Source organism: Phascolarctos cinereus, unplaced genomic scaffold (assembly GCF_003287225.1).
Source record: "Phascolarctos cinereus isolate Bilbo 61053 unplaced genomic scaffold, phaCin_HiC Scaffold_4;HRSCAF=312, whole genome shotgun sequence".
Classification (NCBI taxonomy): domain Eukaryota; kingdom Metazoa; phylum Chordata; class Mammalia; order Diprotodontia; family Phascolarctidae; genus Phascolarctos; species Phascolarctos cinereus.
The window spans coordinates 681,816,650-681,840,457 of record NW_027555847.1 but is presented as its reverse complement, the minus strand read 5'-3'; the positions used below and the strand labels follow the sequence as shown (position 1 = coordinate 681,840,457).

At 48.5% G+C, this 23,808-nt stretch overlaps 1 protein-coding gene across 1 annotated transcript in view; it reads left to right on the top strand.

Annotated features, from left to right (window-relative positions):
- FBN3 (fibrillin 3) overlaps window positions 1-23,808 on the top strand; it is a 106,001-nt gene that overhangs the window by 51,754 nt on the left and 30,439 nt on the right. The window contains exons 25-44 of the mRNA XM_078154201.1: window positions 1,193-1,318; window positions 1,413-1,538; window positions 2,591-2,713; window positions 4,617-4,742; window positions 6,122-6,247; window positions 6,444-6,566; window positions 6,988-7,110; window positions 7,496-7,621; window positions 7,929-8,051; window positions 8,756-8,878; window positions 9,449-9,610; window positions 11,195-11,263; window positions 12,692-12,817; window positions 14,416-14,541; window positions 15,716-15,865; window positions 18,283-18,354; window positions 18,733-18,858; window positions 19,756-19,881; window positions 20,822-20,947; window positions 22,832-22,948. Of these exons, the coding sequence (XP_078010327.1) occupies window positions 1,193-1,318; window positions 1,413-1,538; window positions 2,591-2,713; window positions 4,617-4,742; window positions 6,122-6,247; window positions 6,444-6,566; window positions 6,988-7,110; window positions 7,496-7,621; window positions 7,929-8,051; window positions 8,756-8,878; window positions 9,449-9,610; window positions 11,195-11,263; window positions 12,692-12,817; window positions 14,416-14,541; window positions 15,716-15,865; window positions 18,283-18,354; window positions 18,733-18,858; window positions 19,756-19,881; window positions 20,822-20,947; window positions 22,832-22,948 (2,445 nt within the window). The remainder of the gene's footprint in view (window positions 1-1,192; window positions 1,319-1,412; window positions 1,539-2,590; window positions 2,714-4,616; window positions 4,743-6,121; window positions 6,248-6,443; window positions 6,567-6,987; window positions 7,111-7,495; window positions 7,622-7,928; window positions 8,052-8,755; window positions 8,879-9,448; window positions 9,611-11,194; window positions 11,264-12,691; window positions 12,818-14,415; window positions 14,542-15,715; window positions 15,866-18,282; window positions 18,355-18,732; window positions 18,859-19,755; window positions 19,882-20,821; window positions 20,948-22,831; window positions 22,949-23,808) is intronic.

The window sequence follows — 23,808 nt, the reverse complement described above, 5'->3', positions numbered from 1 at the left end:
GAGAGTAAGATGAAATAAGACAGGAAACAGAGATTTACAAAGCACTTTCTCATAGCAATCCTATGAGGTAGGTAGTACAAACATTATCTTCATTTCACAGATGAGAGGACATGCTCAGAAGAGGAAGTGCATTCCAAGGTCACACAGTTAATGCTTTGGCTCTGAATTTCACAGAATAGTTGAATTGGAAGGGACTTTAGAGATAATCCAGTAGAGAGGGAAGAGAGAGTGACAGAGACAGAAACAGAGAGAGAGACAGAGAAAGGAGTGAGAAGAGAGAGTGATAGGAGAAAGAAAAGAAATGAGAAAAAAAGAGGAGAGAGAAGAGAGGAGAGGAAGGAGAGGTGGAGAAAGAGAAGAAAGAAAAAATAGAGGAAAGAGATGAGGGAGAGAGGAGGGATGAAGAGAAGAGAGAAGAGAAGAGCAGACAAAGAAAAGAGATGAGATAGAAGAGAGGAGAAAAAGGAGAGGTGAAGAGAGAAAAGAGAGCAAAAAGAAAGAGGAGAGAGGACAAAGTGAAGAGTAAGAGAGAGAAGAAAAAGAAGAGATGAGAGAGAAGAAAGGTGAAAGAGAAGGAGGAGAGGTGAAAAGAGAGGAAAGAAAAGAGAGGGAAAAAGATGAGAGAGAAGAGAAGTGAAGAGAGAAAGAAGTGAAAGAAGAGAGAAGAAAGAGGAGAGGAAAAGGAAGAGAGAGGAGGGAGGGAGAGGGAATGGGAAGAGAAAGAGATTTGTAATCCTTCAAAATTTGCATAAGACTTTACAATAATTATCTTATTTGATCCTCACAACCCTGAGAGGTAGGTGCTATTATTATCCCCATTTTGCATTTGAGGAAACTGAGGCTGAGAGAGGTTAAGTGACTTACCCAGAATCACATAGCTAGGAAGTGCATGAGGCAGGATTTGAACTCAAGGTTTTCTGGCTCCAGGCCCAGTACCCTGGCCCCCATGCCACCTTGTACAAGCCCCTTGTTTTACAGATGGGGAAATTAGGCTCCAGGAAAGGAAGTGACCTGCCCCTCCGGGCCCTTTGTCACTTACCCCAAAGAAATGTCTCATGGGTTTGGGGGGTGGGGGGACCAGGTACATTGGGGCAGGTGGAGGACCTAGCATCTTGTGAATGCCTGTGTACAGACAGCCACCCACTCTGCCCCTGACTAAGACTGACTTTGTCCCATCTGCTTCTCCTTCCAGACATTGATGAGTGTGCTCAGGACCCGTTGCTTTGTCGAGGAGGGACCTGCGTCAACAGTGATGGCAGCTATCAGTGTCTGTGTCCTCCCGGCCACGAGCTGTCGGTTGATGGCAACGCTTGTGAGGGTGAGCGGCCTGGGTGAGGCATAAGCAGGGGGCTGGAGGACGAGGCTGTTGGCCCCTGCCCTGGCCCTCCAGCTGCTGGTTGCTCCTTTCTCAGATGTGAATGAGTGTTCCCTCCGAGACAACTTGTGTCGGCACGGACGCTGCGTGAACATCATTGGCACCTACCAGTGTGCCTGCAACACTGGCTTCCAGTCTACCCCAGACCGACAGGGCTGCATAGGTGAGGCCAGCTTCTGAGTCCTAGGACTCAGGACCCAGGCAGGGGTCACCTACCCTCTTGCCAACCCTCTGCCCTACATATGACAGCCCTGCTCCAAACATTGTCCCTGCCTCAGTCAATCCTGTTCCCATCTCTGTCTTCATCCTTAGCTCAGTCTCTCCCTTATCTCTGACTGTCTGTTCCATTCCTATCATTACATACCTTATTTTTTTAGTTTACCCATTGTCTATCCTACTTCCATCCTGTCCCCATCCCTGCCATATTTTATTCTACTCCAATTCTGCCTCAGTTTAACGCCACCCTACCCCACCCCTATCCTGTCCTATCTGCCTCATTCTTTTCCATCCCCATCTCCTTTCCTCTCATTAACTCAGTTTATCCACCCCATCCCCTCATCTTGACATCTCTACCTCAGTCTATCACATGACCAATCCTGCCTCAATCTACATCATCCTCATTTTCACCCAGTCTATCCCAGTCTGATTCAACAAGCAATTTTATTTTGTATTCATTTTCATTTGTGTTGTTATCTTTTGTTTTTATATCTGATATATGTCCCAACAACTCTCTCACCCCTGTTCCTCTTCTAGGAGACCCATCCTTTATGACAAAGAACTAGAAAAAAAAAATCAGTTCATCAAAAATAGCCAAAACATTAACCAACTCTAACATCTGCCGCGTTCCACAGCCATCATCCCCCTCTCCCCCAATCTACAAAGAAGGGATGGAGGGGCATTCTTAAGCTCTCTTTTGGGGCCAAGTTTGATTATTCTAATTTCACAGGATTCAATTTGGTTCTTAACAAGCATTTATTAAGCACCTGTTACATGCCAGGTGCTGCCCATGGTGCTGAGGATCCTGAAGTGAAAGCAGTCCCTATCTTCAGAGTCCACAGTTACCATTTTCCCACCCTCCCCATCTCTATCCCCTGTCCCTCTCTACTCCTGTCCACCTCCCCTTTCCTCAGTTTCTCTCCCCTCTCTATCAGCCTGGATGTGGCTTCTGCTGACCTGGCTCCAATGAGCTTCAGCCCCACCTTCTATCTCCTACAGACACCGATGAATGCAGCGTAGGAAATGGGGGCTGTGAGACTCATTGCACCAATACAGAAGGCAGTTACCAGTGCAGCTGTGGGGAGGGCTATGCCCTGATGCCTGATGGCAGGGCCTGTGCAGGTAGGTGGCCTGGAGCTGGCCTTCGGCGGGGGGTGGGGGGGTGGGGGTGGGGGGTTGAGCTGCCCTCCTATGTGTGATTCCTCAGTTCAATCCTGCCCACGCCCAGGCCTTTCGCATCCGGGCCTGCCTCAGCCCACCCTATGTCCCAGAGCCAGGGTGTTTGCACCTGGGACAAACATCATAAACTCCATATCAGATTGTGCACCATCATAGACAGGAGGGAGGGGGAGAAAAATTTAAAACTCAAAAGCTTATGGAAGTGATTGTTGATAAATCAAAATAAATTAATAAAAAAATTTACAAAAACATCATAAACTGTGCTTGGGTTGAGCAGCATGAAAATCATCTTGATAGTTGTAGGGGAGGAGGAGTGTGTAAGAATATCCCCTTATAGGCCATGAGGAGCCAGGGACCCTGGCCTCTGATGGAGGTGACCCCAGGACACCAAGAAGTCACTTTTGGGGAGGCTGCCAACCTTTCATCCTACCCTCCCATCCCTCAACCCCATCTGGATGTTTTCAACTTCAAATATTTATTATTGATAGCTAGGTGCTAAGGTCATTGTTTCTTCACACTTGGCATCCAGGAAATCTGATTGCAGGGGATTGGTGGGGCTGAAGGAGTGAGCATTCCAGCCAAGATCCAGATAAGATCTTTGGGGGAAGGAAGATGCAACAGGACTTGAATCCTCCCACACCCCCCAGATCCCTCCAACAATCTTGTTAGAGCTGGAGGGAACAAAGACCCAGAGTTAGAATAAGAGCAGGGAGCCTGGTATCTGAACCTTCCACCTTCTAAACTTCTGTGCCTATGGTTTCTGCCCCCCACCCCCTACCCTGAGTCCAGCCCTCTTTCAGCCAGGTTGTTTGAATCTGGCCTTCTTTGAGGGCCCAGGGTGGTGGTGAGGGGGTGGCCCCATTGAGGTGAGGGTGAGGAGTAGACATTCCCAGAAGCCCCTGGTTTCGTGACTCAGGACAAGCAGCTGAAAAGGGATGTGTGTGAGGGTGTACCCACCAAGTCCCCAGGTGGACCTCTCCACAATTAACTGGGCTCAGCAAGAAAGCATAAGAAGCCGGGGATAGCAAAACTAAGGTTAAAAGACAAGATTCTCATACAAGACGCCTCATCTCCCTTCCCAGATCTTGCTTCAACTTAAACCCCGATCCTTGTCCTTTCTCCCAGGGTAAACAAGAGAATTCTGAGGCTGGAGGAAGCAATCTACCTCCCTTCCCTCTCCCCTCCAGGCAGCCCTGCCCCTGTTTCCCTTTCTCAGCTCACAGAGTGCTCTACCACCTTTTAAACCAATCCCTCTGCTCATCCTCAGCCTCAGGAAAGTTTGAGAAGCCAGGGAGGGAAAGACTTCCAGGAGAAGTCCCCAGAATGGGGAAAGCATAGCTCTCCAGAAGGGACTGAAATATTCTCTCCCTTCCCCAGCCCTGAAAGATTCTCCTCTCTGGGGGCCAGTGGGGAATGTCCCCCAACCTGCCACTGATCCTTGGGGCTCCTAGGCATCTTGCAGCTCCTCTTCCCTGGCATTGAGGTGGACTGGACTTCCCTCCCTTCTGCTATTCTGGGCTCAAACACTGGTGCTCAATGGTGGCCTCCCCATTTCCTTCCTTCTCACTGGGGAGCCTATGGAGATGGTGCTCCTGAGATGGTGCAACAGTTAAGTTGCCCCCATTTACCTTACTGTCACTGGCTTTGTGCTACCATAGCTCTTCTCTACCCATCTCCTTCCTTAGAGGAGTTTAAATGCTGTCCCTCAAATACTCACCCTGGAGCAAAGCACTATTGGCCCTGCCCTAGTTCAAGCTCTGGCCAGCTCCAACCCTAAACTCTTTCCCAGACACAGTCTTTTCCCCAGCTGCCAGCCCTAACCTCTGTCCTCCTTTCCCTACCCCAGACATCGACGAGTGTGAGGAGCACCCAGACATCTGCGATGGGGGCCAGTGTACCAATGTGCCTGGCCAGCACCGCTGCCTCTGCTATGATGGCTTCATGGCTACCCTTGATATGAAGACCTGTATAGGTGAGGATTTGGGGGTGAGGAAGGTGGGGAGGGAAGCTCCAGGAGTAACAAGGACCTCTGACATACATCTTTGGATTAAGGTTTTGACCTTCATTTTCTTATCTTGACTTTGAAACAGAAGGGAGGTTGGGCTAGGTTTATTATCCCTATTTTACAGATGGGGAAAAAGAGAAGTCACACAGTGAGTCAGGGAGAGAATTAGTTTTCAAACTCAGCTCCTCTGACTCACAATCTGGGGCATTTCCTATTGCCTCTCATCCTGACTGTGGCCAGAATAATCTTCCCAGCTCTGCTCTCTCCCCTGACTCTGGCCCTTCAGGACCTCAATGGGTGGGGGACAGAGGGGAGAACCTCAGCTACCCACGGACCAGTAGACCTTACTGGAGCTTTTGCCTATACATTCTTAGCTCCCCCTTTCTCTCCTCCTGCTTCTTTCTTCTTCTGCCCCTTCTCCTCCCTCCTATCCGTGGGAGTATAAATGGGCCTGGGGTCTTGGATAGGGAATCAAGGCTTAGAAATAAGGAAGAACAGACATTGAAGAAGAGCTGAGGTATCTAGGTGATCACAAACTCAATAAGAGCCAGCAGTAAGGCAAGGCAGCACCAAAACCTAATGTAATCTTGGTCCACATTAAGAGAGGCACAGTTCAGGATGAAAGAAGAGATAGTACCACCCTACTCTGTAAGAACGTGCCTGGAATATTGTGGTCAGTTCTGGAGGGACATAGACCAGCTGGACAGCAGCAAGAAGAGGGCAGCCAGGAAGGTATCGGGCCTGATTAAGGGCCGTGACATATAAGGATTCACTGGACAAACAGGGGATACTGAGCCTGAAGGCTTAGGTCAGGAGACAATTGCTGTTGAGAAGCTATCATGGTGGCATTTTGCCTGGCCCCAGTGGGCAGAATTAGGCACATTAATGACAAGTTGTAGGCAAGCCAATTTCATCTCATTAAAAGGGGAAAAAATTTACTCAAATCTAGAGCTGTCCCGCAGTGGAATGGGCTGCCTCGGGAAGGAGTGAGCTCCCAGGTCATCCCAGTAGGCTCTGAAAAGGCCACGAGGGGAGTTTCTGTAGGGGATAAGAGGTTGGACTAGACAGTATCTGAGGTCCTTCCTGTCTTTGTGGTTTTAGGGTTCTAGGATGCTTTCCACTTATCCCATCTGCTTCCTCTCCCACCCCCTACCCTCGCTCCCATCTCCCTTCCCACCCTCCCTGAAGGACACCTGGCCCTACACTGCTGTGGGTGTCCCATGTTTCTGTCCCAGGTTATCTCTTGTTTTGACTTTGAGGGTCCTGTCCATTCCCCCAGGGTAGGGGGAAAGGGCAGGGGAAAGAGGAGACTTTCCAGCAGGAAACTTAGAAACTCTTTCTCCCAGATGTGAATGAGTGTGACCTGAATCCCAACATCTGTCTCCATGGTGACTGTGAGAATAGTAAGGGGTCCTTCATCTGCCACTGCCAGCTGGGCTATTTTGTCAAGAAGGGCACAACAGGTTGCACCGGTAAGTGGGACCCTGCTGGAACCAGCCAGCAACCACAGCCAACATGGGTCAGAACATCCAGAACTCAGGGGACCAACCCTCCACCCCATCACCTCCTGTCCTGGCCCTATAGCCCCGGGCCCTCTGCCCTAGGATGTCAGAAATGTTCTCATTACCTACACCACTACCTCTCTCCTTGTTCTTCCTTCCACCGTAGACATCGATGAGTGTGCCGTTGGGGCCCACAACTGTGATACCCGGGCCTCCTGTGTCAATGTGCCTGGCACCTTTCGCTGTATGTGCCAGTCAGGCTGGGTTGGTGATGGCTTCAAGTGCCATGGTAAGTCTTAAGGGACTGGCAAGATGAGCCATAATTGTGGGTGGTCAGGGAAGAGTTATCAGGATGTAAGGGGAGATGAGTAAAGAGCAGCAGGCATGTGGTGGCACTGGGCCTGTCTACCCTCGTCTCTGTGTCCACATCTCTGAATGCTGAGCACCCTGGGGAGTGGGAGGCATGAGTCTCCCTTCTTTGTGCATAGGCCAAGCTGGGCTGGACAAGCCAGAACTAATTTGGTGTTGAAGGTGGATAGGGCTGTGTTTGGAGTCAGAAGACCTGAGTTAAAATCCCATGTGTGCCATGTACTACCTGGGTACACTGGGCAAATCCCTTAGTTTCTCACTTGACACCTGAGAGAGCTGGAAGAGATGACCCCTAAACCCCTTCAATGTATTCATTCAGTCACTGTATGATTTTCCCTCAGACCTGGATGAATGTGCCACAGAAGACCACGGATGCCACGTAAATGCTGACTGTGTAAACTCTCCCGGTTCTCACCGCTGTGTCTGCCGAGAGGGCTTCTCTGGGGATGGCTTCTCCTGCGTGGGTGAGAGATAGATCTCAAACCTCCTCAGGCCCTTTGCCCACCCTAAGGGACTTAGCCCAGCAATATGACTTCTGGGGGCCTTTGGGGAAAGGAGGATGGAGCCAAGAGGGAGAAGTTGCGGCCTGAACTAGGCCTTTGGGGGCTTCCTGATTGACTGGGAGACTGAGTTATTGGGGAAGTCAGTGACTGAGACCTCCAGAGTGACAGGGGAAGTCCTGAGTAATCAAAGCAAGCCATGAATGACTGGGGAGCCCTAAGTGACTGGAGGAGCCTAGATAACTGGGGGGAGGGGTCCCTGAATGGTCAGGATGTGCCTTGAGTGACCTGAAGCCCTTAGAGTGATTAGTTACCCCAACTGGTGGGTACATGACCCTGTGACTCTCAGACAGGGATGAGTGTGCTGACAACGTGAACCTTTGTGAGAATGGGCAGTGTCTCAATGCTCCTGGTGGTTACCGATGTGAATGTGAGATGGGCTTCAACCCCACTGAAGACAGCAGAGCCTGCCAGGGTGAGGGCTTCTGGGGTACTGGGCTGGGCCAGGCCGAGGACAGGGCATCTAGCTTGGTAGGCCAACTTCCCTCCCCCTAAGGGCCAGGGCATCCATGTCACCTGGGACATCTCAGCCTACATGGTGGGAGATGGTCTCACTCTGGTTTAGCCTTGATGGGAGATGGACAAGAAAGCCAGGGCCTATCCCGGGGATGGGGGTGGGAGATTATTCAACATGGGATGGACAGAGGACAGTCATCATTGTGCCGAGCTCTGGCCAAAGCCAGGACCAGGGCCAGGGCCTCAGTGACACCGAGTCCCCGCAGACATCGATGAGTGCACCTTCCAGAACATCTGTGTCTTTGGAAGCTGCCACAACTTGCCTGGGATGTTCCGCTGTATCTGTGATGATGGCTATGAGCTTGACCGGAGTGGAGGCAACTGCACAGGTCCTGAGGGTCCTCCTGTGAGGAGGGGAGGGTCCTGGGTGGGTGCTCAGGAAAGTGAGGCATTGAGGATAGGGTGCTGGGCTTGACATGAGTTCAAATCTCCCCTTAGATACTTACATCAAATGAGATACTATTTGTAAAATGGGCCTGGCACATAGTAGGCACTTAATAAATGCTCTTCCCCTTCTAAGTTTTGTGACCCTGGGCAAGTCAATCTCTCCCTGCCTCAGTTTCCTCATCTGTAAAATGAAGATAATACTAGTACCTACCAGAGGGGAATTCTCAAATGAGAACAAACATAAAGCACTTTCCAAATCTTAATACCATATGTATCATCATCATTATTGTTATTATGTCGTCATCATCATTCAGTGGGGAGAGACAGTCCTACAGCAGCTGGGCTTCAGGAGTGCTGGCAGGTGTAGGGGAACAGGGGAAGGCTTTGATGCTGCAAATTGACCAATCAACCAAGGTCAAGCTGCTAAGCCAGGATGGAGGGAAATAGAGGATCTGAGAGATGGATAGTATTCTTGGTTTGGGATATTAGGGGTGAAGGCCAAGCTGAAGTCTAATGGGAGTGTGAGGGAGAGAGAGGCTAGGATTGGAATCTAAGGCAGGGGTGAGGGTGGGAGTCTGCAGAGAAGGCCAGGGTAGGCTCCTGGGATTGGCTCTCCCTTGAACAAAGCCTGTCTTTGTCCTCACAGATATCAATGAGTGTGCAGATCCCGTCAACTGCATCAATGGCCTGTGTGTCAACACCCCGGGCAGCTACCTGTGCAATTGCCCCCAGGATTTTGAACTGAACCCCAGTGGTGTGGGCTGTGTGGGTGAGTGGCCGACCTGGAACTTGCTCTTCTTCCTGACAGCCAAACACCAGTAGAATTCAACTCAAATGAAGGCAAAGCCAGTCTGATTCTATTCCCAGAGACACTGGGCAGTCGAAGTAGAGCTGGATTTGAAGCTAGGAGTTGTTCAGCCATTTCGGAGTCTTCATGACCCAATTTGGGGTTTTCTTAGCAAAGATACTGCCATTTGCTTCTCAGCTCATTGAACAGCTGAGGAAATTGAGGCAAACAGGGTCAAGTGACTTGCCCAGGGTCACACAGTCAGTAAATGAGGCTGGATTTGAACTCAGGTCTTCCCGACTCCAGGCCTGGCACTCTAGCCTCTGCACCACCTAGCTTCCTGGGCTCAAATCTTGACTCTACTCATTACTGCCTGTGGTACTTTAGGTAAATCACATGACTTCTCTGGATTTTTGGGGTTCTGATATGTGGGGTGGGGGAGAGTGGATTAAACCCCAGTTTGGTCTTGGGAGCTCAGTTCCCCCATCACCAAAGCCAAGCATCTCTTGCCTAAAACGCCCCTGCCACACCTGTCCTCTTCTGCCCACTCAGATACACGTGTCGGGAACTGTTTCCTGGACACTCAGGACCGAGGTGATGGGGGCATCTCCTGCAGTGCAGAGATTGGAGTTGGAGTCACCCGGGCCTCCTGCTGCTGCTCCTTAGGTCGGGCCTGGGGCAACCCCTGCGAGCTCTGCCCTCCAGGAAACACAAGTAAGTATAGGCAGAGTCTGTGACTGGCTTTGTCCAGGCCAGCATCTCAGCCTCCCACAGAAGGAAGACTGATCTGAGGATCCTAGCACCTCAGAGCTGGAAGGGACCTCACAGTGTAGCATCTACTGTCTATTGCAAGGGTTTTTAACCTGTTTTTTGTATTAGGGGACCCCTTAGGAATCCTCAAAATGAGGTTTTTAAATAAATGAAGGAAATACAAACTTTCCTTTAGAAGTTAGTGAAATCCCCTGTACAATTGATATCATCGTGCTTGCCTTCTCAAAAGGGCTGGAGAGAGGGAGAGAAGTTAGAACTCAAAAAAATTTTTAAATAAATGTTAAAAATAAATCAATGATGGATTTTTTTAAAGTTAGTGAAAATAAAGTTGTAACTTTGTTTCCCATCCAAGTTCACGGACCCCCAGAAATCTCTCCACAAACCAGTTGGGGATTGATGGACCCCAGGTTAAAAACTCTTGTTCTAAAGACAACAGGAAGCCTCTGGAGTAGGGTAATGATACAGTCATATCTACAGTTAAGGAAACTCAAGTTGGCAGCATTGTGGAGGTTAGCCCAGAATGATGAGATCCTTAAAGCCGAGAAGCCAGTCAGGAAGCCATTGCAATAATCTGAGAAGAGATGATGACAGCCTGAAATAAGGTGGTGGTTGTGGGCAGGAGAAGAACTCAGATGGGAGAGATGTTGGGGAAGTAGAAAAGGCCAGATTTGACAGCTGATGGGATATGTGAGGGAAGGGAAAGGGAGGGGTCCAGACTGAGCCTGGGAGACTACAAAGATGGTGGTGCCTTTGACAGGAGTAGTAAAGTTTAGAAGAGAAGGATCATACATAAATAAATGTATCCCTATAAGATAAATGCTGTCACAAAGTGATATAAGAGGCCCAACGTGGGGATGGAAGAGATTTTTAACATAATATAAAGCATGGTTCCTCTTTTGTAAGCTCCTGCATGGCAGCTAACCCTGAGGGGTCTACACACAAACAGATAGTGGGGACAGAAATGGGGAGGAGGGCTTCACATTGAGGTTGTGGGATTCAGGTGGGGAAGGGGGCTGCACACAAAGGCAGTGGGGGGGGCATATGGGGAAGAGGACCTAAAAATAGACACAGGCAGTAGGGACAGAGATGGAGGGGGGGGCTGCACGTAAAGGTTGTGGGGGTCAGGTAGAGAAAGAGGTTACACCCAGAGTCGGGGAGGGACAGATGGAGAGGGGGGCCTAAAATAGAAGCGGTAGGGACACAGATGGAGGGGCTGCACATAGAGGTTGTGGGGGTCAGGTGGGGAGGCGGGCTATACCCAGAGTCAGTGGGAGACATATGGAGAGGGGCCTAAAAATATAGGCAATAGGGACACAGATGGAGAGGGGCACTGCACATAGAGATTGTAGGGGTCAGGTGAGGAGGAGGGCTACACACAGAGGCCGTGGGGAGCAGGCAGGAAGCCTCATAGGACTTTGTGGAGACCTGGTCTCTTTCTGGATTCTTCCTTCCCTTACTGGGCTGTCTCATGCCTCCCTCTCTAGCTGTGGGCCTCAGGTCCCTGATCTGCTCCCCATTTTCCTACAGCTGAATATAAGACTCTGTGCCCTGGAGGAGAAGGCTTCAGACCCAACCCCATCACAGTCATCCTAGAGGGTGAGTTCTGATTCTTAGCTTCTGCAATGAGGACTCCCTGAATGGCAGGAGGAAGCAATTCTGTGACCCCTGGAGGTGTGGGGTGGGGGAGGGTCCTGCCTCTCTCAGAGCATGAGAACAGCATATGGCATCCACCTGTTGGGAGGCAGGGGAATGAGGTTGAAGCATGTGACTCCCATTACTGGGAAGGCCAACAAGAGATTGAGATGCTGCAGACTTCAGAGAAGAAAACAGAAACAGATGTCTGCTTGCCAAGAAACATTCCATCCCCCCTCCTCTCCACTGGAGGACTAACCGTCAAGGGGAGCAGTTACTGCAATTCTACAGGCATATTTAAGAACATGGCTGGCGTATGGGAACCGAAGGAAACCAACCTGGGTGCAGGGGGGTCTAGGACATGGAAAAAGAGGAAGCAGTTATCTCAAGCAGGCATCAGTTAGCATTTACTGAATGCCTTCTCTGAGCCAGGCACTGTGCTAAACACTGGGGATGCAAAGACAAAGCCCAAACAATCCCTGCCCTCAAGGAACTTACATTTGATTGGAGAAAACATGCACACAAGTACATGTAAACTATATGCAAAAATGCAAATTAATGTGGGGGGGGACTAGTAGCTGGTGGGAGAAATCTGGAAAAATTTCATGTAGGCAGTGGCATTTGAGGTGAACTTTGAAGGAAATTAGGGGTTCTAAGAGGTGGATGGGGGAGGGGGGAGGGGTAGAGTATTCCAGGGATGGGGGACAGCCTGGACCAGGGGTGGGGAACCTGTGACAAAGGGTCGAACTTGAGGACCTAGAGGGTCATACATGGCCTTGAGGCCAAAGGTTCCCCACCCTGGGCCCTGGGCAAAGGCTCCAGGTGGGACATGGAATGTCATATGTAAGGGACAGCAAGAAGGCCAATATGGCTCCAACGGAGTGTGTAAAGAGGAATAATACATACTCAAGCAGAAAAGGTATGTATTTGTTTATATTTTGATCCAAGTTTATATCCTGGAGTTTACTTAGCAGAGATCTGAACTGTGCTTCAGGAACATCTTTTTGGTAGTTGTGCGAAGGATGTATTGAAAAGGAGAGAAACTCGAAGCAGCAAAATTAATTAGAGAGACTTGAGCCCAACTAGGCTTATGCTCACCTGGGACTTTCCTTGCCCTTGCCTGGGCACACTGCTCGTCTTATGCAAACGGATGCTAAGCAAGGGCAGGTGGTGACTGGCCTGTAGCCCCAAGCCCCTAGAAGAGCCAATGCCCGGCTCTGACGGTCCCTCGTAGCTGCAGAACACTGAGGAGGGTCTTCTTTGCTGCCCCCCCCCCCATTTCTCACTGTTCCCAGCCACCAAGCATGAATAACCTTGCCCAGGAGAGTCAAAGCTCAGGACCTCTTGGGGGCCTTCAGCCTCTGGGAAATATGACATGAGTCTCCTCCGCAGATATCGACGAGTGTCAAGAGCTCCCTGGTCTATGTCAAGGGGGAGATTGTGTGAACACCTTTGGCAACTTCCAGTGTGAATGCCCCCTAAACTACTACCTCAATGAAGATACCCGCATCTGTGAGGGTGAGTGCTGTCTACCTACACTGTCCTGGGGCTCTAGGCTTTTGGCGATTGGGAGGGCTGAGGCTAGGGTTCTAGCAGGGCTGGAATAGGCAACTCCTCCAGCTCTTGGTCCAGTCTATGAGGCTAAAATTGCTCCTTTCCAGACACAATCAAGGGTTGGGACCCAATAGTATTAGGGGGTGAAACTTGGATAATGACACGGTAGGAGAAAAGAGATGGCTGGCAGGACCTGAAGTCAAGAAGACCTGAGTTCAAATACTGCCTCAGGTACTTACTTGCTGTGATTTTGAACAAGTCCTGTAACCTCTTTTTGCCTCAGTTTCCTCCTCTGCAAAATGAAGGGGCTGGACAATGACCTGTAAGATCTCTTCCAGCTCTCAATCAATGACCTTTTTACCAATGTCTTCAGCCTAGAGTCCTTTTTCTCTTTTTTCAATCATGTTTTATTGGTGTTATTTTTAATTTGCATGGCTGTGACTTCCTAATAACTGCCCCTCCCCCACACAACCCAATAGAACCTCCATTATCCTCAAGAGGCATGGCCAACTGAACAAAATAAACTGGCACAGTTGCCATGTCTAACAAAGTATGCCTCATTCTGCACCTGTTATCCACTACCACTGGGCCAAGAGGCACGAGACATGCTTCACTGGCAGTTTGGTGAAATTGAGATTAATGTCTTCCTTGATTAGAATCCTGGTGTCACTTTCAGTCCTGTCTTCCTTTACATCATCCTACTCCTTGTATAAATTGTTCTCCTGGCTCTGCTCATTTCACCCTGCATCAGTCTATACAGGACTTCTAAGATTTCTCGGAATTCCTCATATCTGTCATTTCTTATGGTCTAATTCCATTCATGGGCCACTGTTCAGTCATTCTTCAGTCATTCCCCAGTTGTTCCCCATGACCTCTTCACAAGCTCAGGGTAAGAGAAATCATCCATTTCCCACATCCTAGAATTGGAAGACCTTAGAAATCCTTGAATCCCAACCCTTCATTGTACAGAATGAAAAATAGAGACCAAGGGAAGGGAAAGAATTGTCCAAAGTCACCAGTGAGTCAGTGAAAGAGCCAAGATAAATCCAAATGTAACTACGAGACCAGAGTTGTGTCCCTTGCAATGAATGAATGGGTGGATGAGTGGATGGATGGATGGATAGATGGGTGGGTAGATGGATGGATGGATGAATGGATGGATGGATGGATGGGGGGATGGATGGATGGATGGATGGATGGATGGATGGATGGATGGATGGGGGGATGGATGGATGGATGGATGGATGGATGGATGGATGGATGGGGGATGGATGGATGGATGGATGGACGGATGGATGGACGGATGGACGGATGGATGGACGGATGGATGGATGGATGGATGGATGGAGGGATGGATGGATGGATGGAGGGATGGATGGGGGGATGGATGGATGGATGGGGGGATGGATGAATTGTACTGAGTAACTATCCTATAAGGTATGAATGAATGAATTGCACTGAATAACTATCCCATAATGTAGACTATGACAAGGACAGAACAGAGGTACAAAGTGCTTTCCAAGGTGTAAAGGAAAGTCTGGTCTGTTTCCTTTTTCTTGTAGACATTGATGAATGCTCCACCCATGTTGGCATCTGTGGTCCTGGGACCTGCTATAACACCCTGGGCAACTACACATGTGTCTGCCCCCCAGAGTACATGCAGGTCAACGGCGGTAACAACTGCATGGGTACGAAGTATGATCATCAGGGGGACCAGAAAGGGGTATGGTGTGGGTATGGAGTGTAATCACAGGATCAAGAGGGGAAACTACAGGAAGGTATGTGTGAGTATGAAGTGGGATCAGCCAGGACACCAGCATCAAGATTGGAGTGGGTGTGATCACCAGGGGGATTAACAGGGTGCAGAGCATGGCTACATGAATGTGACCCCTGGCAAAGAGAAAGGCATGAAGGAGGTCATCCAAGCAGAAGAACTAGCAAATAGACAAATCAAAGCCCTTTGGGCTTGCCCCCTGGAAGAGGCTGAGAGCAAGGACAACAGTGAGAGTGAGACAAACGAAGTTGATTATGGTACCAATTTCTTCAGACTCTTTGCTGCCTGTTTCCCATGGGATTTGCCTATGGGATTCCCTTCCCTCTTTTCCATCCCCACCTCTACCTCATTCCTGAATTCTCATCTCCTTCTATACTCAGGCACCATCTCTTTACCCTCTGCTTCTTCCTCTGTCTCTCTGCTCTACCTCCAGCTTCCTTTCTCCTTATCTCCCTCTTCTCTTCCTCTCACCTTTCTTCCCTTTCTTCCCATTTCTCCCCATCTCTCTCTGCCTACTTCTCTGACCCTCTTCCTTTCTTCCCTTCATCCTTCTCCTCATCTCTCTCTCTCTTTGTCTCTGTCTCTCTCTCTCTCTGTCTGTCTCTCCCTCTCTCTCTCCCTCCATATTCTTGTTTCTTCCTACCTTTCCTTGCCTCTCTCCTCTCCTTTCTCTCCTCTCCTGGCTTCTCTGTCCTCCCCCCATTGCACTTTCTTTCCCCATCTTTCTCAGTCTCTCTGCATCCCTATTTCTCCTTCTGCTTCCCCTTCTTTCTTCCTTCCTGTCTTCCCCTCACCTTTTCTCCTTCTTATCCTCTCCCTGACTTTTCTTACCCTGTCTTCCTTCACCCCTTTTACCTCTCCCTCAATATTTCCCTGTTTTTCCCTACCTCTCTTCCCACCTCTATCAATTTCTTCCACTCTCTCCCTGACTTGTTTCCCGTCTTTTCTCCATCCCTCTACCTTTTCTTCTCTCTGGTTCCTGGTCCCTCTCCCCACCCCGCCCCCCCCACCCCCTCTCTCTCTCTGGCCTCACCCTGCTCCCTACCCTAACCCTGGCTAGAACCACATTTGGGCTGCTGGCTTTGCAGACGTGCGGAAGAGTGTGTGTTACCGGCACCACAATGACACATGTGAGAATGAGCTGGCCTTCAACATGACCAGGAAGATGTGTTGCTGTTCATACAACATCGGAAAGGCCTGGAACCGGCCCTGTGAGCCTTGCCCTGCTCCAGCCAGCTGTGAGTGACCAACCCCATCCCCTCATTAAGCATTTATTAAGCCCCCCATTACGAGCCGGGCACTGTTCAAAGTGCTAGGGATATAAAGGCAAAAATTAAACAGTTCGTCCTCCTCAGGAGCTTGTCTGGGGAGACCACATGAAAGAATAAGATAAACTCCTTAGAAGCAGGAACTGTTTAATATTTGTAATCTGGACCAAAGGTTGTTTCTAAATGCAAATAAGAGATAGGCAATAGTGGCAGAGAGAAATGGAGAGATATTTAGCAGAGATAGGAAGGAGCAGAATCAAGGGTATAGGTGTCTGAAATGGGTGAGTGATTGGAATGTTCACTTAAAAGTACAAAATCTGTATTTTAAAATAAAAATGTAGCCAGGCCATAGGTGCCTGTCATTTTCAGTGAAACTGTCTTATAGATTTCGAAAGGTCCAGGCTTACTACATATAAAATATAAATATATATAATATATAAAAATGTATAAATATAAATAAAGTAAAATAAATATAAAAGGCAGCATGCTATGGGGCAAAGAACCTTGACCTTGGAGTTAGCATCTCTAGGTTTGAATCCTAGCTCCAAGCCACAATCCTGTGACTTGAGTGAGTCAATTAAGCACTGAATCTGCTTCCAAACACCTAAATTGAATAATAATATTTTTACTGCCTATTTCATAAGTATACTGTAAGGAAAGCACTTAGTAAATTTTCAGGTGTTCTAGAAATGTAAGATATTATCACGAGTGGTTACTAATTCATTATGGAGAATGGAAAATCTGGAACATAAAAGTATGCACAAGGTGATAGGTCAGAGAGATTGACTTTGGCTCCTTAGAAACATTCCTGAGCATATTATTAAAGGGAGGGTTTATAGCATTTAGTAAGGGAAGTAGTGATCACAAAGGGCCAGTGAGATCAGAATTTTGCTGTTTCCTTTTTAGAGAGAATTTTTAAGACTAATCAAGCAGGAGAGTGCTGTAGACAGTTTGCCTAGATTTCAATAAAGCATTTGACAAAGTATATTTTAAGTTATCTTTGTGGACAAGTGGACAGGCGAATTTGGAACTAGTTGAATTTAGTCAGGGAACTCATCCCTGGCCTAATGACCACACCCCAAGGAGCAGTCATCAATGGATAAATGTCAGCATGAAGGGAGGTCTCTAGTAGAGTGCCATAGGGATCTGTCCTTTCCCCTGGGGCTGTTCAATGAGTTTAGCAATGATTTGGATAAACTCAGAGATGGCATGGCTGTCAAATTTTCAGATGATACCAAACTAGGAAGTATAGGTAACAAGTTGGATGACAGAATCAGAACTCAAAAAGGTCCTGACAGGTTAGAATGGTGGATTAAATCTTGTTAAATAAAATATAATAGAGATAAATGAAGGTCTTAACATAGGCCAACTTCAAAAGCCAACTTCTCAGGGGCCGCTAGGTGGCGCAGTGGATAGAGCTCCAGCCTTGGAATCAGGAGGACCTGAGTTCAAATGCAGCCTCAGACACTTGACACTTACTAGCTATGTGACTCTGGGCAAGTCACTTAACCCCAATTGCCTCACCAAAAAGCAAAAAAAAAAAAGAAAGAAAAAAAGAAAGAAAAAAGTTTGCATAGAAAAAAAGGAGCCCAATACAATCTTAGGTCGCATTCAGAGAGTCAGAGTGTATAAAAGGAGGCAAGTGATGGTAGAGTCAAGACTATGTCCAGAATACGGTGTTCAATTCTGGGCACCACTTTTTTTTTTTATTCTTTCTTTCTTTTTTTTTTTTTTGGTGAGGCAATTGGGGTTAAGTTACTTGTCCAAGGTCACACAGCTAGTACGTGTCACCTAGCTGCCCCCCTGGGCACCACTTTTTAGGAAGGACATTGATAAGCTAGAGAGAAGATGTGGATAAGTGGAACATGAAAGCTCTTAAGATCATCTAGTCAAAACCCTTCATTGTACAGGTGGGGAAACTGAGGCGCAAAAATGGGGGGTGACATTTACCAAGGTCACACAATGAATGAGTGTCACAGCCATGAACCCGGGTGTCTTCCATTGCCCTATATTATATCTCTCCCTTTGCCCTGCTTTAGGCCTGTATCCGTTCTTCAGGCCTTAATCACTCCTTACATGTCCTTGTCCTATCTCCTCTATACTCTTAGGGCAGAGACTAAGTCTTAATCACAGGATCATAAATATAGAGCTGGAAGGACCTCGAAGGTTATCTCGCCTAACCCCCTCACTTCACAGATAAGGAAACTGAGACCCAGAGTGATTCTTGTGTGTTTCTGGAAACCAAGCACGAGGCTGACAGAGGGTCCCACGGGTGGGTGGGTAAGGTAACTCGGAGGGAATCAGTGTGAAGGAGATGAGGGCCATGGAGAGAGGCTGGGGTCTCCTTCGGAACCCTCAGGGCCCAATTCTGCTTCTTCCCTCACCAGCTGAGTACCAGGTCCTGTGCGGGAACCAGGCACCTGGCTTCATCATCGACATCCACACGGGGAAACCCATTGGTGAGCGCTCCTGGTGTGAGAGTCTTTTTGAAGAAGCAGATATGTTCATTTAGTCCACTTAGCTAGATGTTTGTTGTTAGTGTTGGTGGTGGTTTTTCTGGTCTTCTGCCTTTTATTATAACATTCGATCTTTGTTGCCTACTTCTCTCCCATCCTGTTGCCTGCCTTTGTTCATCCTGGCTTTCCTGGCTGTGCCAGGCCTATGTACCAAGGGAACTGCATGTCTAAATTCCCAGGAAGGGAGGGTAAACCGGCCAGGTTCAGGCAAGGCCTCTCACCTGGCTCTTTTCCAAGCCTGGGCACTCCCAGGCTCTGCTGCTCCATGCCTCTGACCAGCCACTGACTAGTCACTACTCCCCTTCCCTGCTCCATCCTTAGACATCGATGAGTGCAGTGAAATTCCAGCCATTTGCACCAACGGCGTCTGCATCAATCAGATTGGCAGCTTCCGCTGCGAGTGTCCTGTTGGATTCAGCTACAACAGTGTCCTGCTCGTCTGCGAGGGTACCAGAGCTTCCCCCTTTCTGGAGACTCAAACCCATCCTCTCCGAATCACCCACAGCCTCCCAGGAGATTTATCCCTGGCCTTCTAGAAGATTTCCCCTGGATCCCCTGACCCTACTCCCTGGATAGATCCTCCCAGTCCAACCTAGAAGACCTTTTGGGAGCTGCCCACTGAACTCCCCAATCTTTCTCCCACTATTCTTTTATGGGGGAGCCTCAATAATCCCACAGAGATGCCCAGGGGAGACTCTCCCTATCCTTCCCTGCCTCCACCCCATTGTCTAGGGAATACCTCTCTCCCCATCCTTCTCCTTGAGGTAGAAACCCCACCACCAGGCTCTCACACCTCTGCTGTTGCCAAGTGTACCCTGTGCTACTAGAAAAGAGAATGCTCAGCAGAACTCTCTGATAAGCACTCCCACATACACAAAGGAACACAGAGGCACACTCTCATTAGTACAGAGACAATCCTAATTCCCAGAACAAGGACTAGTAGCATATCCTTACAGTGATTAATTAGTCAGTGATCAGGTTCACAGAGTCTTACAACTGGTGAGCAAATCACAGGAGCCTATTTGTGGTGCTGAGCTCTCTAAGCCCCTAGAGACAGAGGGGGATTCTCTGCAGCTGCCAGCTATCAGACAGAGGACCCTTTCTGCTTCTCAGCAGCATTTTCCTCCCTGGTCTCATTTACATCCAACCTTTCCCTGCTGCTCTTTGTCCTTCCCAGTCCCTCAGGAACTGGGTATAGGAGGAAAAACGCTGGGAGCCAGGAGACCCAGGTCTGCCCCATGACCTCCCTAGGCTTCAGTTTTCCTACCTGTAAAATGAACAGGTAGGGTTTGGGTCCTTGTAGGACCTTAGAGGACTCCCCCTCATCTTCTCTGCCCTCTGTAGACATGGATGAGTGCAGCAGCGGGGAAAGTCCATGCCAACGCCATGCTGACTGCATCAACATCCCAGGCAGCTATCGCTGCGAGTGTGCCCGTGGCTACAAGCTCTCCCCTAGCGGAGCCTGTGTGGGTGAGTAAGCAAGGACACAGGACTACATGGGTATCTATTAATTTAACCTATTTATCAGTCACTTGGATAAAGAGATAGATGGTGTGCTTATGACACAGGCAGATAACACAAACGTGGGAAAGATAGCTAATACATTGGATGATGGCATCAGGATTCAAAAAAATCTAGATGAGCTAGAATATTGGGCCTAATTTAATAAGATGAAGTATAGTAGGGATAAATGCCAAGTTTTGCCTTGGTTCTAAAAAAACCAATTCATAAATACAAGATGGGAAACTCATGTCTAGACACCAATTTATCTGAAGAAGATTGGGGTGGGGGGGATAGTGAATTTGAAGTCTAATATGAGCTACCACAGTTTGACATGGAAGCCCAAACTGTTTATCTAATAATAGAAGCATAAATTCAGTAACATGGGAGGAGACAGTCTTCTCTGGACGTAACTCTGACTGAGACTCTTCTGCTCTGGGACCTCACTTTAGGAAGGCTCTAGACCACCTGGATCATGTCTAGAGAGGGAGAGTAGACACAGTGATGGGGAGCATGAAATTGAAAGGCCTGGGAGCTTTAACCTGGAGAAGAAGATCCATACAGGGGAGACGTGATAGTTATCTTGGAGTAGCTCAAGGCTGTGGTGTGGGAAAGTGGGGGATTGGGCTCATTCTGCTTGGCTCGGAGGCCAGAACCAAGAGCAAGAATTGGTGAAGAGGCAGATGTAGGTTTGTCGGGGATGTTGTAGAGAGGATTCCTGTTTAGGCACAAGCTAGCACAGGTGGTCTAGCGGTCTCTTCTGACTAAGATTCTGCGGTTTTGTGACTTTGTGAGAGGCTCAGCCTCCCCAGGCTGGGGTTGGGGCAGAAACCCATTGTACCCACCTGAGCTTCTTTTGCCTAAAGCCCCACCTACCTGGCATCTCTCACCCATACCCCTTACTCCATAGGGCGGAATGAATGCCAAGAAATTGCAAACGTGTGTAGCCATGGTGACTGTGTGGACACCGAGGGAAGCTATGCCTGCATTTGCCACCAAGGCTTTAAGGCCACTGCGGACCAGACAATGTGCATGGGTGAGCATCCTTTCACTTGGCTCCCAGGGCTAGGCCACTGGGGGCCTTACGAACAATCTTCTCCTACATGGGTGCCCCAACCAAAGTGGGTACTGCTCTAAGTTTAGGTGCCCCCCCTTAAATGAGATAGTCATTCTGGTGTTGTGGTAAAGAGCTTTGGAACTGGAGTCTGGAGGCCTGAGTCAAAACTCTGACTGGTGCTTATGAGCTGTGTGACCTAGAGAAATGATCTCCCCCTTGGTCAGCCTCAGTTTCCTTATCTGTAAGAATAAAGCTAATGTACCTGAGGGGTCGTTTTGGAAAGCTCTTTGTTAAAATCCCAGAGAAATGAGAGCTCTTGTTTTGACCCATATCAAACATGGATCTGCCTCGTCTGTTCTGAGAGGTGGAGCTGAGACGTGAGGTCTGGTCACACAAGCAGTAGCACTTAGTTAGCTGAGCGAAGCCCTTGCTAGCTCCCACAGTCAAGGAGGAATAGAGCCAGTGCCACTCAGGTGGCTCAGAGTTCTTGCTCACCATCTTGGGTCCCCATCTTGAAGCACAAGTTCATCTTGGCACAGATCTAGATTTTCCTTTGTTCCCCTTTTGTTCTGGCTTCAACTCAATGCAATAAACATTTACTATATGCCAGGTACTATGCTGAATACTGGGTATACAAATACAAGGGAAAAGACACATCCTGCCCTCAGGGAGCTTACTTTCTAATCCAGGAAGACAACACAAAAAAAGAGCAGACAGGGGAGGGGGCAGGGACAGGAGAGGTACCCAAGCAAAAGTCCAAGAGAGGAATGATGCAACATTTACAGTACACAGATAAGTCTGATCTTGATTCTCCTTCTGTGTCAGACACAAGTCATGCTGATATCACTCGTCCCCCCCATACCTCACTAGGGGCTTCTGATTCTCAGACTGTGACCTATTCAGACTCATCCAGCCCTTGAGGGGAGGGGGAGAGAGAGGAGGTGGGGGACAGAGAAAGAGAGAGAGACAGAGAGAGAAACAGAGACAGAGAGAGGCATAGAGACAGAGAGAACAAGAGAGAGGAGAAAGACAAAGAGACATAAAAAATGAGATACAAAGAGAAAGACAGAAATAGATATACACAGAGAGGCTGAGAAAAGGACAGAAATATACACAGAGAAAGGCAGAAAGACAGACATAGAGAACAAGAGATACACAGAAAGAGACTTGAAATGGAGACATAGAGAGATATACACAGAGACAGAGAGCAGAAAGAAACAAAGAAACTGGAGAAGAACAAAGAGAAAAAAGAGGGACATTGAGGACAAGAGACAAAGAATGCAGAAGTAGGAAGGAGAGAGAGACAAGGAGACAGGAGAAGGGCAGAAAGAGAAATTAGAAAGAACAGCAGAAATATGCACAGAGATAGAAAAAGAGACGTAGATAGGAGAGATATGGAGAATGAGAAACAGAAAAACAGAGACAGAATCAAGACAGAGAAAGAGACATACACACAAACTCAGAAAGAACCAAAGAAACAGAAAGGAGAGAGGCAGAGAAAAAGAGTTTGAAGAGAGAAAGATGTTGAGAACAAAAGACAGAGAAAGGCGTTGAGAACAGAGAAAAGCAGAGAGGAGAGAGACAGGAGAGGGGGAGAGAGAGAGAGAGAAAGAGAGAGAGAGAGAGAGAGAGAGAGAGAGAGAGAGAGAGAGAGAGAGAGAGAGAGAGAGAGAGAGAGAAAGAAATAGGCAAAGTATATGGATGGAAAGAGGAGAAGACAGCCAGCCAAGTGGAGAAAAACAGAGGCAAAAAAGAGAGTGAAAGACAGAGGGATGGCCACCTCCCCATGACTAGGGGCTCAGTCCCCAGGCAGGGAACACAGAGCCAAATGGAGGAATAGGTTTTGCTGGTTTGCTTGGACAGATATTGACGAGTGTGACCGGCAGCCATGCGGTAACGGGACCTGCAAGAACACCGTGGGCTCCTACAACTGTCTTTGCTTCCCTGGCTTTGAGCTCACACACAACAGCGACTGCATAGGTAAGCTTGGCCCCTGAGCTCTGCACAGCAAAGGTCTGGAGACCTGGAGCTCAAGAAAGGCCTGCAGGCACGCGGCTTCCCCTGTCTTGGCCTTGAGGTCCTCCTCTTGCAAAGGATCCAGCCATCTTCTCTGCCCACTAAGGAGCCCCAGGCCTTTCTTTGGTCCAGAGACTGGAGATTGAGAAGAGGTAGGGAATGAGATAGAGATGGAAAGATGGGAGGGGAGGAGAAGGGCTGGGGAAGTGGGCAAGAAGCATGGGAGGATAAAGGGATATGGAAATGGCTATGGGGGAAGGGTGGGGAGCAATCAATCAACAGTCCTCACAGAGAAGACGGAGCACTGAGCACAGCAGAGCACCCACCCTCCTTTCCAACATGATTTCACATTGCTCCTCTTCACACACCTTGAGTTCCATACAAACTAGACTCCTGCTAATTCCCACCTCTACACATTTGCACATGCCATCTTCCCTGACTGTGGAATGCTCTCCTTCCTTTTCTCTGCCTTTTAGAATCCTTCTCTCCTTTCAAGATTTAACTCAAAGGACACTTCCTCCATGAATCCTTCTCATTCCTCCCAGCTCAAAGTAAATCCTCTTTCTTCAAATTTTCCACGGCGGTCTTTGCTTAGATTTCTCCTTTATCCCCATTATGCCCATTATTATACTCATCTGTGTGAGGGTGGAGTGCCTTGAGAGCTGGCCCTAATGAGAATTAGTTATCAGAAACCAGGGACAGCTCAACAGTCGCATCAGCTGGCTCTTTCAACACCTTAAGATGCTATTCATCTGGGCCTTATAACTTGAACTCATCAAGGGGAGTTAGATGTTCTCTTAGGACTCACTTATCTTGGTTTTCAA